Consider the following 16,589-nt stretch of genomic DNA (forward strand, 5'->3'; position numbering starts at 1 on the left):
TTTGAAACATTAATACACGATAATGCATCAGAGGAAGTACAAAACCACGTGCTACATGAGACCTAAGAGGCAAGGGTTATTCCTGACATGAAGAAAGGAAGACTCAAGGAAAGCATCCCGAAGATGGCGTCAGAGATTAATTTCAAAGTAGGATTTCACAAGCAAAGGAATAGAGGGAATAACATAAATAAAGGCAAAACATGTTGTTAATGAAGATAACAATAGGCCAAGAACAGGACCTTGGTGGAAAAAAAACAGATATTGCAAAATACTGTTACATTAGTGACATTTGCAATAAAGCAAAATTATCTTCTAAAAGAATGAAGCTGGGCAAAGAGGAGAGAAGGGGGACAGATGGGCCTTGAAGGGAGCAGAGAAGTTCTAGATACATTGATATGGCCTAGGTAATGAACTGCAGATAAATGAAAATATTTTTAAGAAGCATCAAGGACTTATTCACATTATACAGAATCAATTTGTAGTGGGATAATTTTAATAGACAACTTCCTTTTCATCTTTGATAATTTGTTAAAGCTTCTTAAAACTATAAAATACAAAATGTTATGAGTCTTGGATCTATATCCAGAATAGTTGTGAAAATTCTTTTATCAGTACATTAAAAAACTGCTAAGATTCTCATTAGGCAGTTATTTTCCTCAAAGGCTACAGCAACAATAGAGAGGTGGGGAGTTGCAGTGGGTATGAGGCGTGTGGGGGGAAACGGAGGTATGGGACACAGATGAAAAATAGTCTGCTATACTGTCAATGCAAAATGACACCCAAATAAGGTCATGAGCAGTGACATCTTTCAACTTGACTGTCACAGTGCTGGCAATGACACAGACACAACTTGATTTGCATCTACTATGACCAAGGACAAGAACTTGATGGGTTCATTTGCTTCTGAGAAGACTATGTACACTGTATGTTTTTCCCACTTAAAAATCAATTAAAGAAAAGAAATTAGTATATTTGATCATAGATCAAGGTCAATATATGTAACTATTTGTGTTAAAAGGGATAATTGCTTTAAGACCTTAAAGAAACAGACTTTAAGTCAAAAAGAAGTTTCTTTAAAACTCAAGGACTGTATGTGTTCTAGGTCTATACTACAAAAAAAAATTTTTTGCGAAGGCTTTATAAGGGCTAAAAACCAAAGTGTAGGTACTTAAATACATAAGTAATCTACTTAAGTGATGAGAACCTATGCAAAACTGACCTGCTTAGCTGCAGAATAAAAGCACTGAAACCACTGAAGTGTGGAAAAGGTGTTACCACTGAATTAGCAAATAACAGCATAAAAAACAGTTACTATGCATTTCAGAAGGAACCAAATGGAAACTTTTTACAGATTTTGTGAAATCATAGCTAAAGTTAAATAACTTTAGTGGGTTCCACAGTAAAATTTTTAAAATAAAAATAAAGTTAATATAATAGAAAAATTCTGAACTATAAAGGGAGCAATTAATTTTATTCTATTAAAAAAACAGCTATAGGTTAAATTTGGCATGGAATTTTTTATCTTAAGTTAGTTCCTTTTGATCTTTTTTATAATTATCAAGTATGCTTTTTCTCTCAAATTTTTTTAAATTTAGGAAACTGACATTTATTGAGCATCAATTATTTCCAGATACATGGGAGCTTATATGTTTCTACTTTATTAGAAGAATGGACACTTTGGCTACTAACATTTTGTAAATGAATTTCTGAAGACAATGTAGTGAATTAATTTGGTAATTGTTTGATAACCAAATGAAATTTTATTGATGTGCATAATTTTCAAACTCGAGTATTTATGTCACAGCTAACTGTGGCACATTATAAACAATCCCTCATGTGATTACTTGGTAAACTTCTTAAAATTTGGATCAAGTTAAAAATTCTTCCTCTACATCTATTAAAAAAACCCAACAGAATAGGTAATGAGCTAAAAGAAGATTAATCTTTCCACTGGGAAGTTTCCTTCATAAGTTTTTTTTATTTTTTGCAAAAGGATGACCTGCTATACCTTGGAAATTAGCCTGTATTAGAAAACACATTTAGTTAACCCTATTTGAAATTAATGAAATAACCGATATAGATAAGAAAAAAGCCCCACAACCTTGATTTGTTTCTGAGATCTATTTTTACTAAAACAAAAAACTACAAACTCTCAAATGGACTAGGTCAACATATTCATGCTCTCAGGTTTTGTCATGAGAGTTCTCTCCACTGACAAACTGCAATAAATCTAATTTAGTAGATTACGTCCTAGGGAATGCTAGAGTTTCACAGGGGCCAAAAAACTTACCCACTACCACGAAGTTACAAAAATGTCTGTGGTAGAATTTGAACCTAGGACCTTCTGACCACAAATATAGCACTCAGTCATGCTATCTCTCTGAAGGAGGTGAAAAAATAAATTAGAAAATCTTCCCTGGCAGTTAGAGAACATTAAACATGCACTGGATCCTTCAAATAACTTATTGATTTGAAAAACTAAGATTAATTTAGTAACTCGATACTTACTCCCTCTTAATGTTCTGAATTAAGAGCAACAATAGAATTCAACAGTCCAATAAGTAGGAAAGGAAAAGTTTCCAAGTTCATAGTTTCTGGGAGCCTTTATTTTTTTCTCTATAAAAAAAGAAAATTCTTACCTCATAATCTGGCCCTCCAAAATGAGATTTTTTCTTAAGTTCAGTCACAGCATTTTTGTAGGCTTCTTCTATCCTTCTTTTTTTCTCAATTTCCTGTTTTTTAAAAAAAGAGGCAATTAAAAGAAAAAAACCTCATCTTTTGAAATACATGAAAAAGGTTTTAAAAAATATTATTATGAATAACATTGCTTTACTTTACATGAGGGCCTCCACTGAATCTGGAACCTGACCAAGTGGTGTACAGGCATATGTGAAGAGTAAGTTTCTACTCAAAGAAAGCATGTGTTGCTTGAGTTTAGACTCACTTTTCAAGAATGTTATCATTAAACAAACGTAAGACTAACATTTTTCATAGATAAAATGATGTAATCAGACAAATGGATTTAACAACTGCCAAAATATCGAGAAACGACAGAAGCAACAAAAAGGCTTAAAATACCTTCCTGTGGTTTCTTTATTGTCTCAGAGAGGATGGAGATATTACTAAATCAAAGCAAAGAATAATTAATTGATTCAAAGGATACTGAAAAGATGTCTTGAAACTAACAGCAGTCCTATTTTTACTTCTGATAATTATCAATTTAATTAAACTTTATATATCACCACACTGAAGAGCTCTGTCCATGTGCAGCAATTTCGATGTTTATGACAAATCACTGGCTTCTGATGTTCAGTTTATTCATTTGTAAGATGAAGATAATGCTATTAGTTAAGCCTATTCTCAAGAGGACTAATCAATATAAATTTCTATACGTTTCACTGATGTCTTATGCTATAGTTGACTCCCTTAGTCTGAACTACCCTTTGTGACAAAGAATGCAATCTAAAAACTGAATACAGAAATTGTACCTGACTAGCACACAAAAATGTCTCCGTAATTCTGCTCCTCTTGCTTATGACAGAGAAAAAATTTCATTTTTCTTCTATAGGTCTTGTTGGCGTTTTCCATTACATAGAGTTCCAGTTTCATTTGGTAATTTTTTTACTTACATGGTTGGAGTTGCTGTGCAGATTTGTCTTCCTGACCTGCTCATTTCATTTGGTCAGTCTCCCAAGTTTTCTTTAAATTATTCATATTCAGCTTTTCTCACTGGACAAAAGTACTCTACTACATTCACGTACCAATTTTTTTTACTCCATAAATTCCACACATCATGGGCATCACCCACTTTGTTGCCAGTTATTTGCTATCAAAAAAAGCACTGGCAAGTACATTTTGGTATACTCGACCTTTTTTTTAAATCTGACTTCCTTATGTCCAACATGGGAATTCCTGGGTCAATACAGTTTAGTTCCCTTTCCAAACCAAAATTCAGAAATAGTTGGCCTTCTTCAAAGCTCCAATGTGATTTTTTCCACTGCCCATCCAACACTGACTGTTCCCATTTTGATAGTATTCTCAGTTTGAATGGAAGGAAGTGAAAACTCAGAAATATTTTAGTTTGCATTTCTTATACTATTAGTGATCTGGAAAATGTCTCACGTAGCCATTTACACCTTATGCCTGTTTTGAAAACATTCTATTCTTTAACTGTTTATCAATTTACTTGAGAATGCCTCTTGGTTTTACTACTTAGTATCAATATCATGTATTAGATTTTTATTAGTTATATTTGTTTTAAATATTTTCTCACAATTTACCATCCCTTCTAATTCTATCTTTACTGATTTATTTGTATAGAAACCCTTTATTTTATGTAGCCAAATAGATTCATTTTATCTACCATAAAATCTATCCATTGTCTGGTTAAGAATTATCCCCCTAGCAATAGCTTTGAACAAAACCCCTGATATCTTTGTTCATTTTTTTAATGGTCTGACATTTTATGCTAGTCAGGTTGCATAATTTTTTGAAGTTTTTTGGCATAGCCTATGAAATCTAATCCTGATTTTTGCCAGATTTGTTAGCATTTAGTCTTCCTCCCCTCCACTCCTTCCCACCCACCTTTTACCCAGGAATTTATATTCTTGGGTTTATCAAACAATGAACTGTTTTGAATTGCTTCTGTTTCTTGATTATTCCATCTTTTCTAATAATCTACTTTACTGTTTTCTAACCTAGTACTAAAGTTTTGAGTATTACTGCTAAAATATAGTCGGGCTTTTTTTTGGGTAGGTGGTGTAAAACAATAGAGGTTAAGTGACTTGCCTAGAGTCACATAGCTAGTAGTGTCAAGTGTTTGAGGCCTTATTTGAACTCAGGTCCTCCAGACCCTGGAGCTGGAGCTGTATCTGCTGTACTTACCCAGGTGCCACTTTTAAAATACAGTTTGAGATAAGCTAATGCCCATATTTCACTGTGTCACTGGAGATTCTCTTTGCTGTTCCAAAAATTACTGTCCAGCTCTATAAAGTACTGCCTTAGTAATTTGATTGGTATAGCACTAAATTTAAGCATTCCCTTATATCTAGAAATTTTTAAAGTTGTATTTATTATAAATTTTGTATGTCTTTTCAGAGGTTAACTCCATACTCTATAGTTATTTTGAATGAATTTTTCTTATCATTTCTTGTTTTTTTAGTTATGTAAAGTGCCAATGATTTCTGTGGATTTATTGTGTATTCTTGCTGAAAATATTTCCTTATGTTCTTTACTGCCTCTCTGGGGATTTCTAAGTACAGCATCATGTCAAATGCAAATAGGGGTAGAGTTCTGTGCTAATTCTTATATTAATGAAATAGCTAATATTTCTAGAACGACAAGTAGTACCTCATTAGTGTGAATGATAAATCCTCTGGAGGGGCATGTACTCAAATTCACACTGCTCAAAGTCATAATTATATGGCTCTAGCCAAATAACAGACAAAAGAGCGAGCAACACTGCTCTAATGCTCTTGGTACTTACTGGGGAAGCTTTTATTACTTCTACGATGCTCCAAATGAATTTTACATGTACAAACTATACATCCCAAGCTGTAGGAATCAAACTGAGAAAACCTCATTCATCTCCCTTTCCAATAAGTAGCGCATCAGAAGGAAATTTAATATGACAACTATTAGTCCTATAGGAACTCAACAAGCATTTACTAAATGTTCATGGGCCAGACACAGCACTAAGCACAATGAATCCTCCAAGAGCTCACTTCCTAACAGAGGGGACAACATGCAAACACCCACACACACAGAATAAGACAGGGGTAATAAAGCGTCAGACCAGCAATGGCTCCCAGCAGAAGGTGGTTATGAACTGGGTCTTCAAGGACGCTTGGGAAGTCATTTGGCAGAGGTGAGGAGGAAAAGCATGCCAATTCCAAGTATGGGAGACAGCCGGTGAAAAGGTATGCAGTGTCTAGTGTGAGAAACAGCAAAGCAGGCCTAAGAAAACAGCTAGATCAAAGAGTGCGGTGAAGGTGGAGGGAAGTGTGGGGAGAGAAGAGAGTGAAAGGAAATTTTAAAAAATATGAAGGGGCTGGCTGTGGAGGGTGTTAAAAACCAGAGGACCTTATATTTGATTCGGCATTTAAAAGGGAACTATTTCATGTTACTATAAATGAGGGTGACTGAAAATCATTCTGGCAACTGCATGGAGAGGAGAGTGATAAGAGAAAGGGGATTTATACAAGGTATGTTGTAATAGTAAAAAAACAAAAAACAAAAAAACCAAGATTCACTGGGAGGATGATAGTACCCTGACACTAATAATTAAACAGGGATGGGGCAGGGTAAGGCAGAAATTAGTTGTTTTAGACACATTAAGCTTCATATCCAGTATAAAATGCCTAAAAGGCTTTTGGTGATGCAGAGCTATAGCTTAGGGGAGACTAGGGATGGTTATAAAGTGCCAGAAATCATCTGCATAGAGATGACAATTGAACTATAAGTCAGGGAGACCAGAGTTCAAATGCAGTTTCAGACACTTGCTATCCCTGTGACCCTGGACAAGATACTTTAACTTTGCCTACTTCAGTCAGTTCCCTCAACTGTGAAATGGGATGATGACAATAATAGCACCTACCCTGCAATGTTGTTGTGAGGATAAATGGAGATAAAATTTGTAAAGCTCTTGGCATCTTGCCTGGAACCTAGTAGGTGCTTAACAAATGCTTATTTTAAAAAAATCAGTATAGACCAGAGGACTCTGGCATGGACTCTGTGACAGTCTTGAAGTCTTTACAGAATACTTTAAAAAATGCACAGAATACATAGGATTACAAAGAAAACCAATTATACTGAATACAGTTACCACCATTAAAAAGAAACCATGGACTTCAGAGTAAAGGACCACTAGTACAAAGGAAGAATTGAGAAGAGGGCGCACAACAGATCCTTGGGGAACACATTTAGTGTAAGTGATATAAAGATCCCACAAAGGAGACGGAGGGAATGTGCAGGCAGGTAGAAGAAACAATGTCAGAGAAACCTAAATTTCCAAGGAGGAAATGGTAGAAAATATTTTTATCTGAACTAAGGCTATCTGCAATTTCAATCATAAAATGGAAAAATTACCTTACCTAAATTAATTGAAATCAACAGATGCCTTTTTTCACACTTTAATGATTTAAACAAAATTATGTGAACATGCTTCTGAATAACATCATCCTCTCCAACACTTTTTACGTAATACCTTAATGTTTTCAATTTATGCATATCATCTTAGGCAGTTGGTAACACAATAGAAGAGCACTGGGCCTGAAAGTGAGGAAGACTCGAGTTTCAATCTACCCTCAGACACTTGCTAGCTGTGTGACCCTGGGCAAGTCACTTAACCTGTCTGCCTCAGTTTTTTCAACTGTAAAATGGTGATGACAGCACCAACTTCGCAGGGTTGCTGTGAGGATATCTGTAAGACTGCTGAGCACAGTGCACGGCATGTGGTATGCATTATATAAATGCTCATTCCTTCTCTTCTTTCTCTTGTAGAAACCTCATTTTGAAAGGGGTATTACTGACCATTTAGCATATGAGGGAACTGAGTTTAGGAGAGGTTAAGTGACTTAACTAGAGTCATATAGTTAAGTATCAAAAGTAGACTCTGAATCCAGGTTGTGTCTGACTTTGAAGTCCAGTATTCTTTCTGTAATAACACATTGCCTTTCTCTAGCAGAGATGTCCTCAGAAAATATAAACATTAATAAATTAATTATTTTATTTATTATTATTTACTAACAGTAAATAAAAATTAAAAAATTAAAATGCTCAACTGCTAAAATTAACGCAAAAATTGAACCTTGAATATTTTAGAGTTTTTTGAACAAGAATATCTCAGAACTGCCTAATATTTAGAATAAAAAAAATCAGCTAAGTAACATATAAAAATCAGTGTATTTTCAATTATTTCTCAGTTGTGAAAATCAGCACAAAAAGACACTTTGAAAAGTTTGCATATATATATTAAGATATTAGTTACTTAAATTAAAACCACATTAAAGCAAAGTTAGGCTTTCCCACTAGGTAATACTGATTACTACGTATTTTTTTCTAGTAATATTTTCTTTTTTTAAAAAGTCACTTTAAGAACAAATACTAACAAATAGGAACATCTCAACATGCACTAAGTAGAAAAAGGGGATGGTGTACAAAACTGTGAATCTCTATTATATACCACTTGGTGGGTTTTTTTAAAGTGACTATTAAATTGAACGCTATAATATCCACAGTGTCCCTGCTTTTTCCCTTATGAAATGGTCCAACTTTTCCCATTACAGGAAGAGCCCTCATGGGCTCCCCAGAAAGCTCCAAATGTTAATGGTCTTTTGGGGTAGAATTTTCAATTTAAGGAACCTCCTGCTATATTTAATAAGTCCTAATAGAATCAATGACAGCAAAAGTTGCCAATAGGGGAATCAACAGTAACAGTAGGAATAGGAGGAGGAGGAGGAGCAGGAGGAGGAGGAGTAATACAGATTTTTAAAATAATGTTTAAAAATAAAATTATTACCTTCCTCAAGTAATCATCAAACCCAAATAAGTTCATCCCCAAACCTGAGATGATTTCTTTCACCTACAAAATGTCTAGTTTCTTTATAAACCTCAGTCTTTCATACACAAATATAAAGCAATGCCTTGGACCACAAAAGAAAAAAATTTCCCCCTGCTTAGGTAAAAAACACTGAACAAAGAAAATTTCGTTTTAGCTGACATACCATGATTTACTATGTTTCTGAGAAATTTTACATGGTTTGACATTTGTCAAGTGGTGATCTTTAGATTTACACCTGTACATGTACATCATTATGTGGACATTTACTCATATGAGTATGTGTAGAAAGGAAATAAGGAAAGGTTTTAGTGGTTTGAAAAGATACAAATTATGAAAATATATTTAGAAAAACAAACTACAAAGTACAAAACATAAACTGCTTAGAAATGGTCAAAGAAAAAATCTATCCAATGTCAGGAATTCACTTTCAGTCATTAAGAACAGATTTAAATTTTAACTTTGATGACAAGTTTCCAATTCCATTAATAATTTTTTAAAATTTAAATACTTAATTTATTTTCAGTTTTCAACATTCACTTCCATAAGTTTTAAGTTTTTCTCCCCCTTCCTCTCCTCTCCCTCCCCAAAATGGCATGCAATCCGATATGGGCTCTACACATACATTCATGTTAAACATATTTTCACATTAGTTGTGTTGCATAGAAGAATTATAACAAATGGGAGAAGCCATAAGAAAACAAAACAAGAGAAAAGAGTCTGCTTCACTCTGCAATTCAACTCCATAGTTCTTTCTCTGGATGTGGATGGCATTTTCCATCGTGAGCCTTTTGGAAAGTTTTAGGTCGTTGCATTGCTGAGAAGGGCAAAGTCTATCAAAATCAGTCCTCGTACACTGTGGCTGTTACTGTGTATAATCCACTAATAATTTTAAAAAATATTCTACTACATGACAGACGTACATGTGTACAGGTTATTCAAAATTTAAGTGGGCAGCCACTAATTTGGAAATGGCTAAACAAGTAATGGCCCAAGAACACGAGGTAATATTGCCACTCTTCATGAAAAGATGAATGTTGACTCATTTATATGAACTGATGCAAAGTAAGCAGAACTGCCTTTAGGAGATCTAAAACTGTCTAATATAGGAATCTCAAACTCAACATGTCTAAAACAAAGTTCATTTTCTTTCCCCTCAAACCTTCCCTGCTTCCAAATTTCACTATGACTGAGGCACTCTCATCCCCAGGTACACAGGCCTGAAATCTCAGTGTCATCCTGGACTCCTCTAGCACTCACTCCACACATCCCAACTGTTCCATCTCTTACAAATGCTCTCTCTGCTCAGATTAGAACCACTGTGCTTCTTTCCACAAGCATTTGTTGAGAAGCTCTTTCATGCACAGGATACTCTACTAGAGACTTAAAGAAGACTAAGTAATCCCTGACCTAAAGGATGTCATAATATAACTGTGGAAGCAATGAAAAGACAAGAACAACATCTGGGGCCACAGTAGTGAGAAAAAGTTACAATGGAAGAGATGCACAGAGAGCTGGGTTTGGGAGAGGGTGAGAGTGATTTAGATGATTATTAAAGAGTGGAATGCATAAGGAAGCAAGCCCTAAGCTGCACATATTCAAATATGAGCGTGTACAAGAGACTTAAAAAGGCTCAGACACGGCAGACTCAAGGTATCAGGCGACACTTTTCTTTCTTTAAAAACGTCATCTCAGGCTTACAGAACAATTCAAGTTTACGGAAAACTTTGTATACATTTATTTTATCACTGATCCTAACGAGCCTGGGAAATGAGAAGAACAAACACCACTTCAATGCTATTACCAATGAAGAGACTAAACAATTCATCTTCATGGCACATTATGTAGGACATGTACAGGAACACTCTCAAAGAGGATCGTAAAGACATTCCTTCTACCTAACATCCTTTGGCACCACCGTCCAGGAGCTTGTTGATAAGAGACTAGAGGAAGCAGCGATTGAAGCTGCTGTTGCAGTTCTTGTGCTTTTCCTTTCTTAACCAAGACAAAAAACTGTGGTGTACCATTTACGGTTAACAACCTCCGGATTAAGTCTGGATTAGTGACACTGTATAAACTCAAACAGGTTAACTCAGGCTTGGCTCAGGTTTATCCTTACGGTATATGAAAAGAGTCTCTGCTACATAGATAAGTTGGGGAATGATGACTAGGGAATATGTGACACATTTATTAGACATCTACTAATTTTAAATCATGGATATCTAATAATTAAAGTTGTTCTACATGGATTAAAACTTGCCAAAACAATTATTACTTTGTATTACTACACATATTGGAAATGACAATTTCTCAAAAATATTCAATAATTCAGATGAGTAGTTTCCCCTTACCAACATTTAATTCAAATAATGGTATTTTAATGTAATAGTAAAAAAAAAAAAGTGTGCGCATGCACACATACGCACATACATACATACACATGCAAATAAAAACAAACTGATTCAGTACTTACTTTCATACCTATGTTCCACATGTAGTACAGCTAATACCTGCAATTATACTTAGCTCTTAGAATACTCATTTGGTTTTGTTGCTGAATTTATCCGAAAATAATCTTAAACTATTCCATGACTCAAATTTTCTACTAATTCCAACTTGCATTTTATACTCAGTAATAAAAAATGTTTACTTATCTCCATATTAAGATAAAAAAAGGAGATGATGGTATTTCTTTGACAAATGATACCTACATCCCATTAGCAAATAAAGGGAATACATATGAAAATGATAACACAAATTACTTAATTAACAATTTTATTTCCTTTAGCAAGTCACTGATGAGGTCAAGACCAGTAATATTTTATAATGTTATAATGAGCTGACCTTTAAAAGCTATAGCTCAAAATCTAAAGCCATATTTTTTAATCCATTAGTTATTTTTTTCTTCTATCCCCCTCCGTCAAGTCAAAAATGGTTCCTCAAAATTTTCTCTTTTATTTCTGGTACCACAGGTTATCTCAAAGAGTATTTTATGTCAATAAAGCACCTTGAGAACTATGATCCAATGAGCTGACTTGGCAATTTTTAGTGAGATAAGATACTTAAAATCAAGTAGCACCACACCTTTCGTCTATGCCTCAAAGAGGCCTTTGAATAGTCAGTTTCTTAGGTTGCTATTTAGGTTTATTCTACTTATTAATGTCCAATACAGCTCAGAAAGAACACCAAATAAACAGTAGTAGTATATTCTTTGAATCAGCTAAATTACAACATCTGGATCCTTAAAATATTCTTAGGCCACTCTTTCAAATATAGAATGTATTCTGCTACATCTTTTCTAATGGAAATGGAGAAAGACTATTTTAGGACTGATGCATGTTCTCTAGTATTAGACATACAGCATTTATAGCAAAGATATTTCAAGAAGGGGCTGCCAAAAGCTGAGAGTAAGCAAATCTGGGCAAACTGAATGTGTGACTCTGAAGCATGAATCAATGAGGCTGAAAGGGCTTGTTTTGCTTGTGGGTGTGGGTGTGTAGGTGTGTATATTTACTATAACCAGTGGCATACATACATAAAAAGTTCAGCTCTAAGAATGGAGAAAGGTCTGTTCTTTATTTAGACAGTTTTATTTAGGACTCTGAAGGCAGTTAACCAAAGAAATTCATGGTAACCATGAAAGACAGATAAACTACAGTCAAGATTTCTAAAATTGTTCTTTTTTGCCTAGTCTGGAGCACTTGTCACATTTCCACAGTTGACACTCCATGTCAGTGATTATATTTATCATTCAATGGCACTACATACTTTTTATAGTGCAGAGAACAGGAATAAAGTGGGTGTTCATTGATTATGCAACATCCTAATAAACTCTGGTATATGAATGTAATGGAAAAATCAGTGGTTTAAAAGAAACAACTATTATGAAAAATCAGATTTATCTGAGAAGATATGGGAGCAGAATAAGGAGAACCAGTAGAATAATAAACACGACTACAATAATAGGAACAAATACACAAAAGCACTAAGAAGCAGTCAAACTAATTAACTGCTATGATCAATTTTCGTCCAGAAGAAATGATGAAACACACTATGGGTGTAAAAAACCAAAGATAACCATAAAACTTTCCTTACAGAAACCAAGATATAATCTGACTTATTAATGAATTACAAAACCTGATTCACTTATGGTCTACCACCCCCAATACAATGACTCGCCAGTACTACAGTTCAGGGTCATGTCTCAGACGGCAGCACTAGTCTGGGCTCTGGGGTGAGTCCTGCCTCTGATACATGTTAACTGTGTGACTTGAAGAGTCACTTAAGAGACACTCTCGAAGCAGATCCATTTCAGTCCAGGTAGAAGGAGTTTCCACACTGATGAAATCATTAGATGTAAATGTGTTCATCCTTCCTTGCTGAAGAAGACCATGCTATCAGAGAAATAATGACATGACTTGCACTTGATTTTGTTTTTTTGAATGAGGGAGGACTATGCAGGTCGCCAGCTTCCCTTCTCCTCCAGAGTCATCTGAATCCAGTGACCAGATATTCAGCAGGATGACTGGAGATGACCCAGGATAAGGCATTTAGGGTTAACTGACTTGCCCAACATCACACAGCTAGGGAGTGTCAAGTGTCTGAGGTGAGACTTGAACTCAGGTCCTCCTGACTCCTGCACTGGTGCTCTATCCACTGCACCACCTAGCTGCCCGTAGATGTAAAGAAACAAACAAAAAAAACCCCTAAACCTATGAGATTTCAGCTTTGATCAAAGTCAGTGAACAATATTTCACATTAGTAACAGAAGACATGAGTAAGGAATACAGTAAAGCACTATTTATTATCAGTGTTCTATTTTAAACCAAAGTGTAAAAATATTTACATAAGTAAAAGTTCGGTACAGTTAAAGCTTATTTGTGACATCACACTGATAGCTGAAATAAGGCTTAATTCTGAATGCTGAGAAGTACTGACAGCAGGAAGGTTTTGCTCTAAAAGTTGGAACATTTTAAGTCATATGATCTAAACAACCCCTAAGTATTGTGTAACTAAGTACAATATTTTGTGCTATAGTGTTCAGACTCAAATACTTTTAATTTCAAAGAATTATACTTTAAAAGCATTGCCAAATTTAAAAAATCTTTATAATTCTCCTCAAGAGAACATGCTTCACAGATAACAAATAGCTGGGTACTAGTAAATATCGTTATTATAATGGAATAGAGTTCCAAATCCTACCTTCCACAGGAAGCCTTTCTTAATCCTTATTTCTAGTGCATCCACTCTGCTGATTTTTTTCTTAGTTGTACTGCACAAAGCTTTTTTGTACTTAGTTGTCTGTACACTGTCTTTCTCATCAGACGGTAAATTTGAGGCATCTACTGGCATAGTGGATAGCATTCTAGGCCTGATGAAGATCTAGCTAGCCTGACACACCTGCTATCTCAGTAACCCTAAGCAAGTCACTTAATCACGGTTTGCCTCAGTTTCCTCTACTATAAAATGGAAATTATAATAGCACCAACCTCCCAGGGCTGTTGTGAGGATCAAAGGAGATAATGACTGTAAACTGCTCACCATGGTGACAGATACTTAGCAGGTGCTACCTAAATGTTTAGTCCTTTCTCCTTCCCTGCCTCTCAAGAGCAGGGACTGTCTTTTGTCTTCCTTTGTACGCCCAATGCTTGTGCCTGGCACATAGTAGGCTATTAACAAACGTTTACCTATTCAGTTTTTTGTTTTTTTCCAAAGCTTCTCTTTCTTAAACCTCTTCTATTTCAGATATTTCATACTGAAAATTTTGACAGAAAAAACATCATATATTGCTTGGGTCAAACGCAAACTTCTTTCAGAGGCTACTGATGTTAGATTTAATTTAAATATTATTTTAATCAAAATATCAAATTATATTGAATTTTGAAGTTCTGTTTAAAGGAAAAGAAAAACTAGCCTTACCTTATCCAGTCTTTTTTGCCAGCTGTCCTCACGTTTTACCATGAGTTCAATACAATGAGAAAGTGTAGCAAGTATTCCAGCAGTGGTTGCTTTAAATGTAATAGCTTCCCCTTTAAAGTCTATGCCATTAATTCCTTTGGGTGTCACATGTGGAAATACTGAAAAAGACAGTTCAGTCAGCAACAGACTTTTGAAGAAGAAAAAGTTCTACCCTATAACATATCTTTAGAAAACTTCATGAGTAGTATATCAGTAATGGCCTGAGACTGTATCTTTCCTCCCTACGGCCAATATTTTGCCCTTTTACATCTACAGGCTGTGAGTAAAGAGGATCTTGGACAGAATATACCCATCCAGTTTCATCTTGCTTTTATTTCCTGGTATCTACTGGCTGTGCTGCATATTCTGCACTCAGGAATCATGTAGGAGGTGGGAGGAGATTTTAACAAGAACAGTCCTGACAGCTTACAGTGGCACCTAATTACAGCAAGAACCACCTTAAAAATTTTAAGCAACACAGGATTTTTTTAAAAAGAGCATCTCTGAAGGTAAGCAATAGAGCCAAATATGGTGGTATGAAGGTTTTAAGTGGATATTCAGTACTTTTTAAAACTAACAAAAATCTATTTAACACATCTAATTATGCTTAAATTTACTGCTTATCAAATGACTTCATGCCATTAGCTTTATAATTTAAATAAAGAATTCTTCAAGTGAATTTTATAGTTTCATGCAGCCCAAATATCAAATCTCACTATTAAACTTGTTTAGTTCTTAATCATACCCTCTTAAGTAACATAGCACTAGCTCAGCTTTCCAACACTCCTCCCGTTTGCTTAGCAAGATTACATTTTGTGGCCTAACAGTTTTATTAGTCTCTTCACTGTGCTAAAATGATCAGATCATCTCATATTAAAGATTTTAATTTTATATATTTGTTATTCAAACTTTACCTAGGAAAAAATGATTTCAGGGCAAATGAAGCTAAAATACTGGCTCTATGTTGGTAATAATTTGCCAGTAAGAACACGTACAGAACTTGTATGGTGTTGGAAAGTGTTCTAGAAATGTTTTGGTGTACTCCTTTTTATAGACCAACTATACTTTCAGAAGCCAAGTGTATTCCATGAGCTCTGGACAGGTCAGGATTATATCATTTAAACTACCAATGTTTTCCCATTCTTAGCATAGTTTTATGTATATAGGGTTCTTAATAAATTTATTGAAGAGAACTTAAAGACAAAAGAGGATTTACAGATTATTAAACATACAGAAACCACACCTTTTAGGTCAGTTTAGAGACAAAAGAAAATTACGAAGAAAATAAGTTTGCTTGACTTCTGTAAGTGAACTGCCCTAAACCTTTGTGAATAGACAAGATTATCTCTAAACTTCCATGACTCTTCTTTCATTCAGTTATTTTGATTTTTATGTTCCATAAGTACTTTATGCTCAGCATTGTTGAATTTTATCCCTTTCCAGGAGGTAGTTCAAATCAAACTTCTAAAGAGTCAATACCTTTTCCTCATTTTCTAATGAGTTGAAGGTGAGGGTCAAAAATATTCTTTTAATTTCCTTTGGGAAAAGGATAGAGTATGTTTTGCTATATAGTAGCCATGAAGACTGAGAGAGAAGAGATTATTTTGAAGACACAACTTTGCAATTAGTAAATAAAAGAGAACCATTTACAGTTAAAAATCTGCTCTTAACTCTGATCTTATAAAAATATGAAAAACATTTTAAAAAATTCAAATACCTAGAAAAATATGGCTCTTAAGCTAAAAATGTCCATATATGAAAAACAGATGAAAAACTCTTAACTGTGGCTAGTTATTAATATCTTCACTCTGCTTAAGACTAATTCAAATTACTAAGGAAAACTGAGGATTCTGAAGCCAGAACAAAAGTGTTAAAGTATTCTGTAACTATGAATTACTACCAGCATTGAGAAAAGTCCAAAATACCATATGCAAAAGAGAAATATTCCAAATCTTATACGAAGCTGAATTTTAATTCTCATAAGTGAACATTTAATAGTATAATCTTTTAAGAAGAAAAATACAACTGAAGATGGTTCATCATTTGTTCATAATTAAAGCAGTTCTGAGGTTCT

General features: G+C 34.6%; 1 protein-coding gene across 5 annotated transcripts in view; it reads right to left on the reverse strand.

Annotated features, from left to right (window-relative positions):
* Positions 1-16,589, reverse strand: part of CERT1 (ceramide transporter 1) — a 165,658-nt gene that overhangs the window by 41,939 nt on the left and 107,130 nt on the right. For all 5 annotated transcript variants that reach the window (XM_072606369.1, XM_072606370.1, XM_072606372.1 and 2 more), the window contains 2 exons: positions 14,477-14,634; positions 2,640-2,732 (listed from right to left, as the gene is read on the reverse strand). In XM_072606369.1, coding sequence (XP_072462470.1) covers positions 2,640-2,732; positions 14,477-14,634 — 251 coding nt within the window. The remainder of the gene's footprint in view (positions 1-2,639; positions 2,733-14,476; positions 14,635-16,589) is intronic.

Source organism: Notamacropus eugenii, chromosome 4 (genome assembly GCF_028372415.1).
Source record: "Notamacropus eugenii isolate mMacEug1 chromosome 4, mMacEug1.pri_v2, whole genome shotgun sequence".
Taxonomy (NCBI): domain Eukaryota; kingdom Metazoa; phylum Chordata; class Mammalia; order Diprotodontia; family Macropodidae; genus Notamacropus; species Notamacropus eugenii.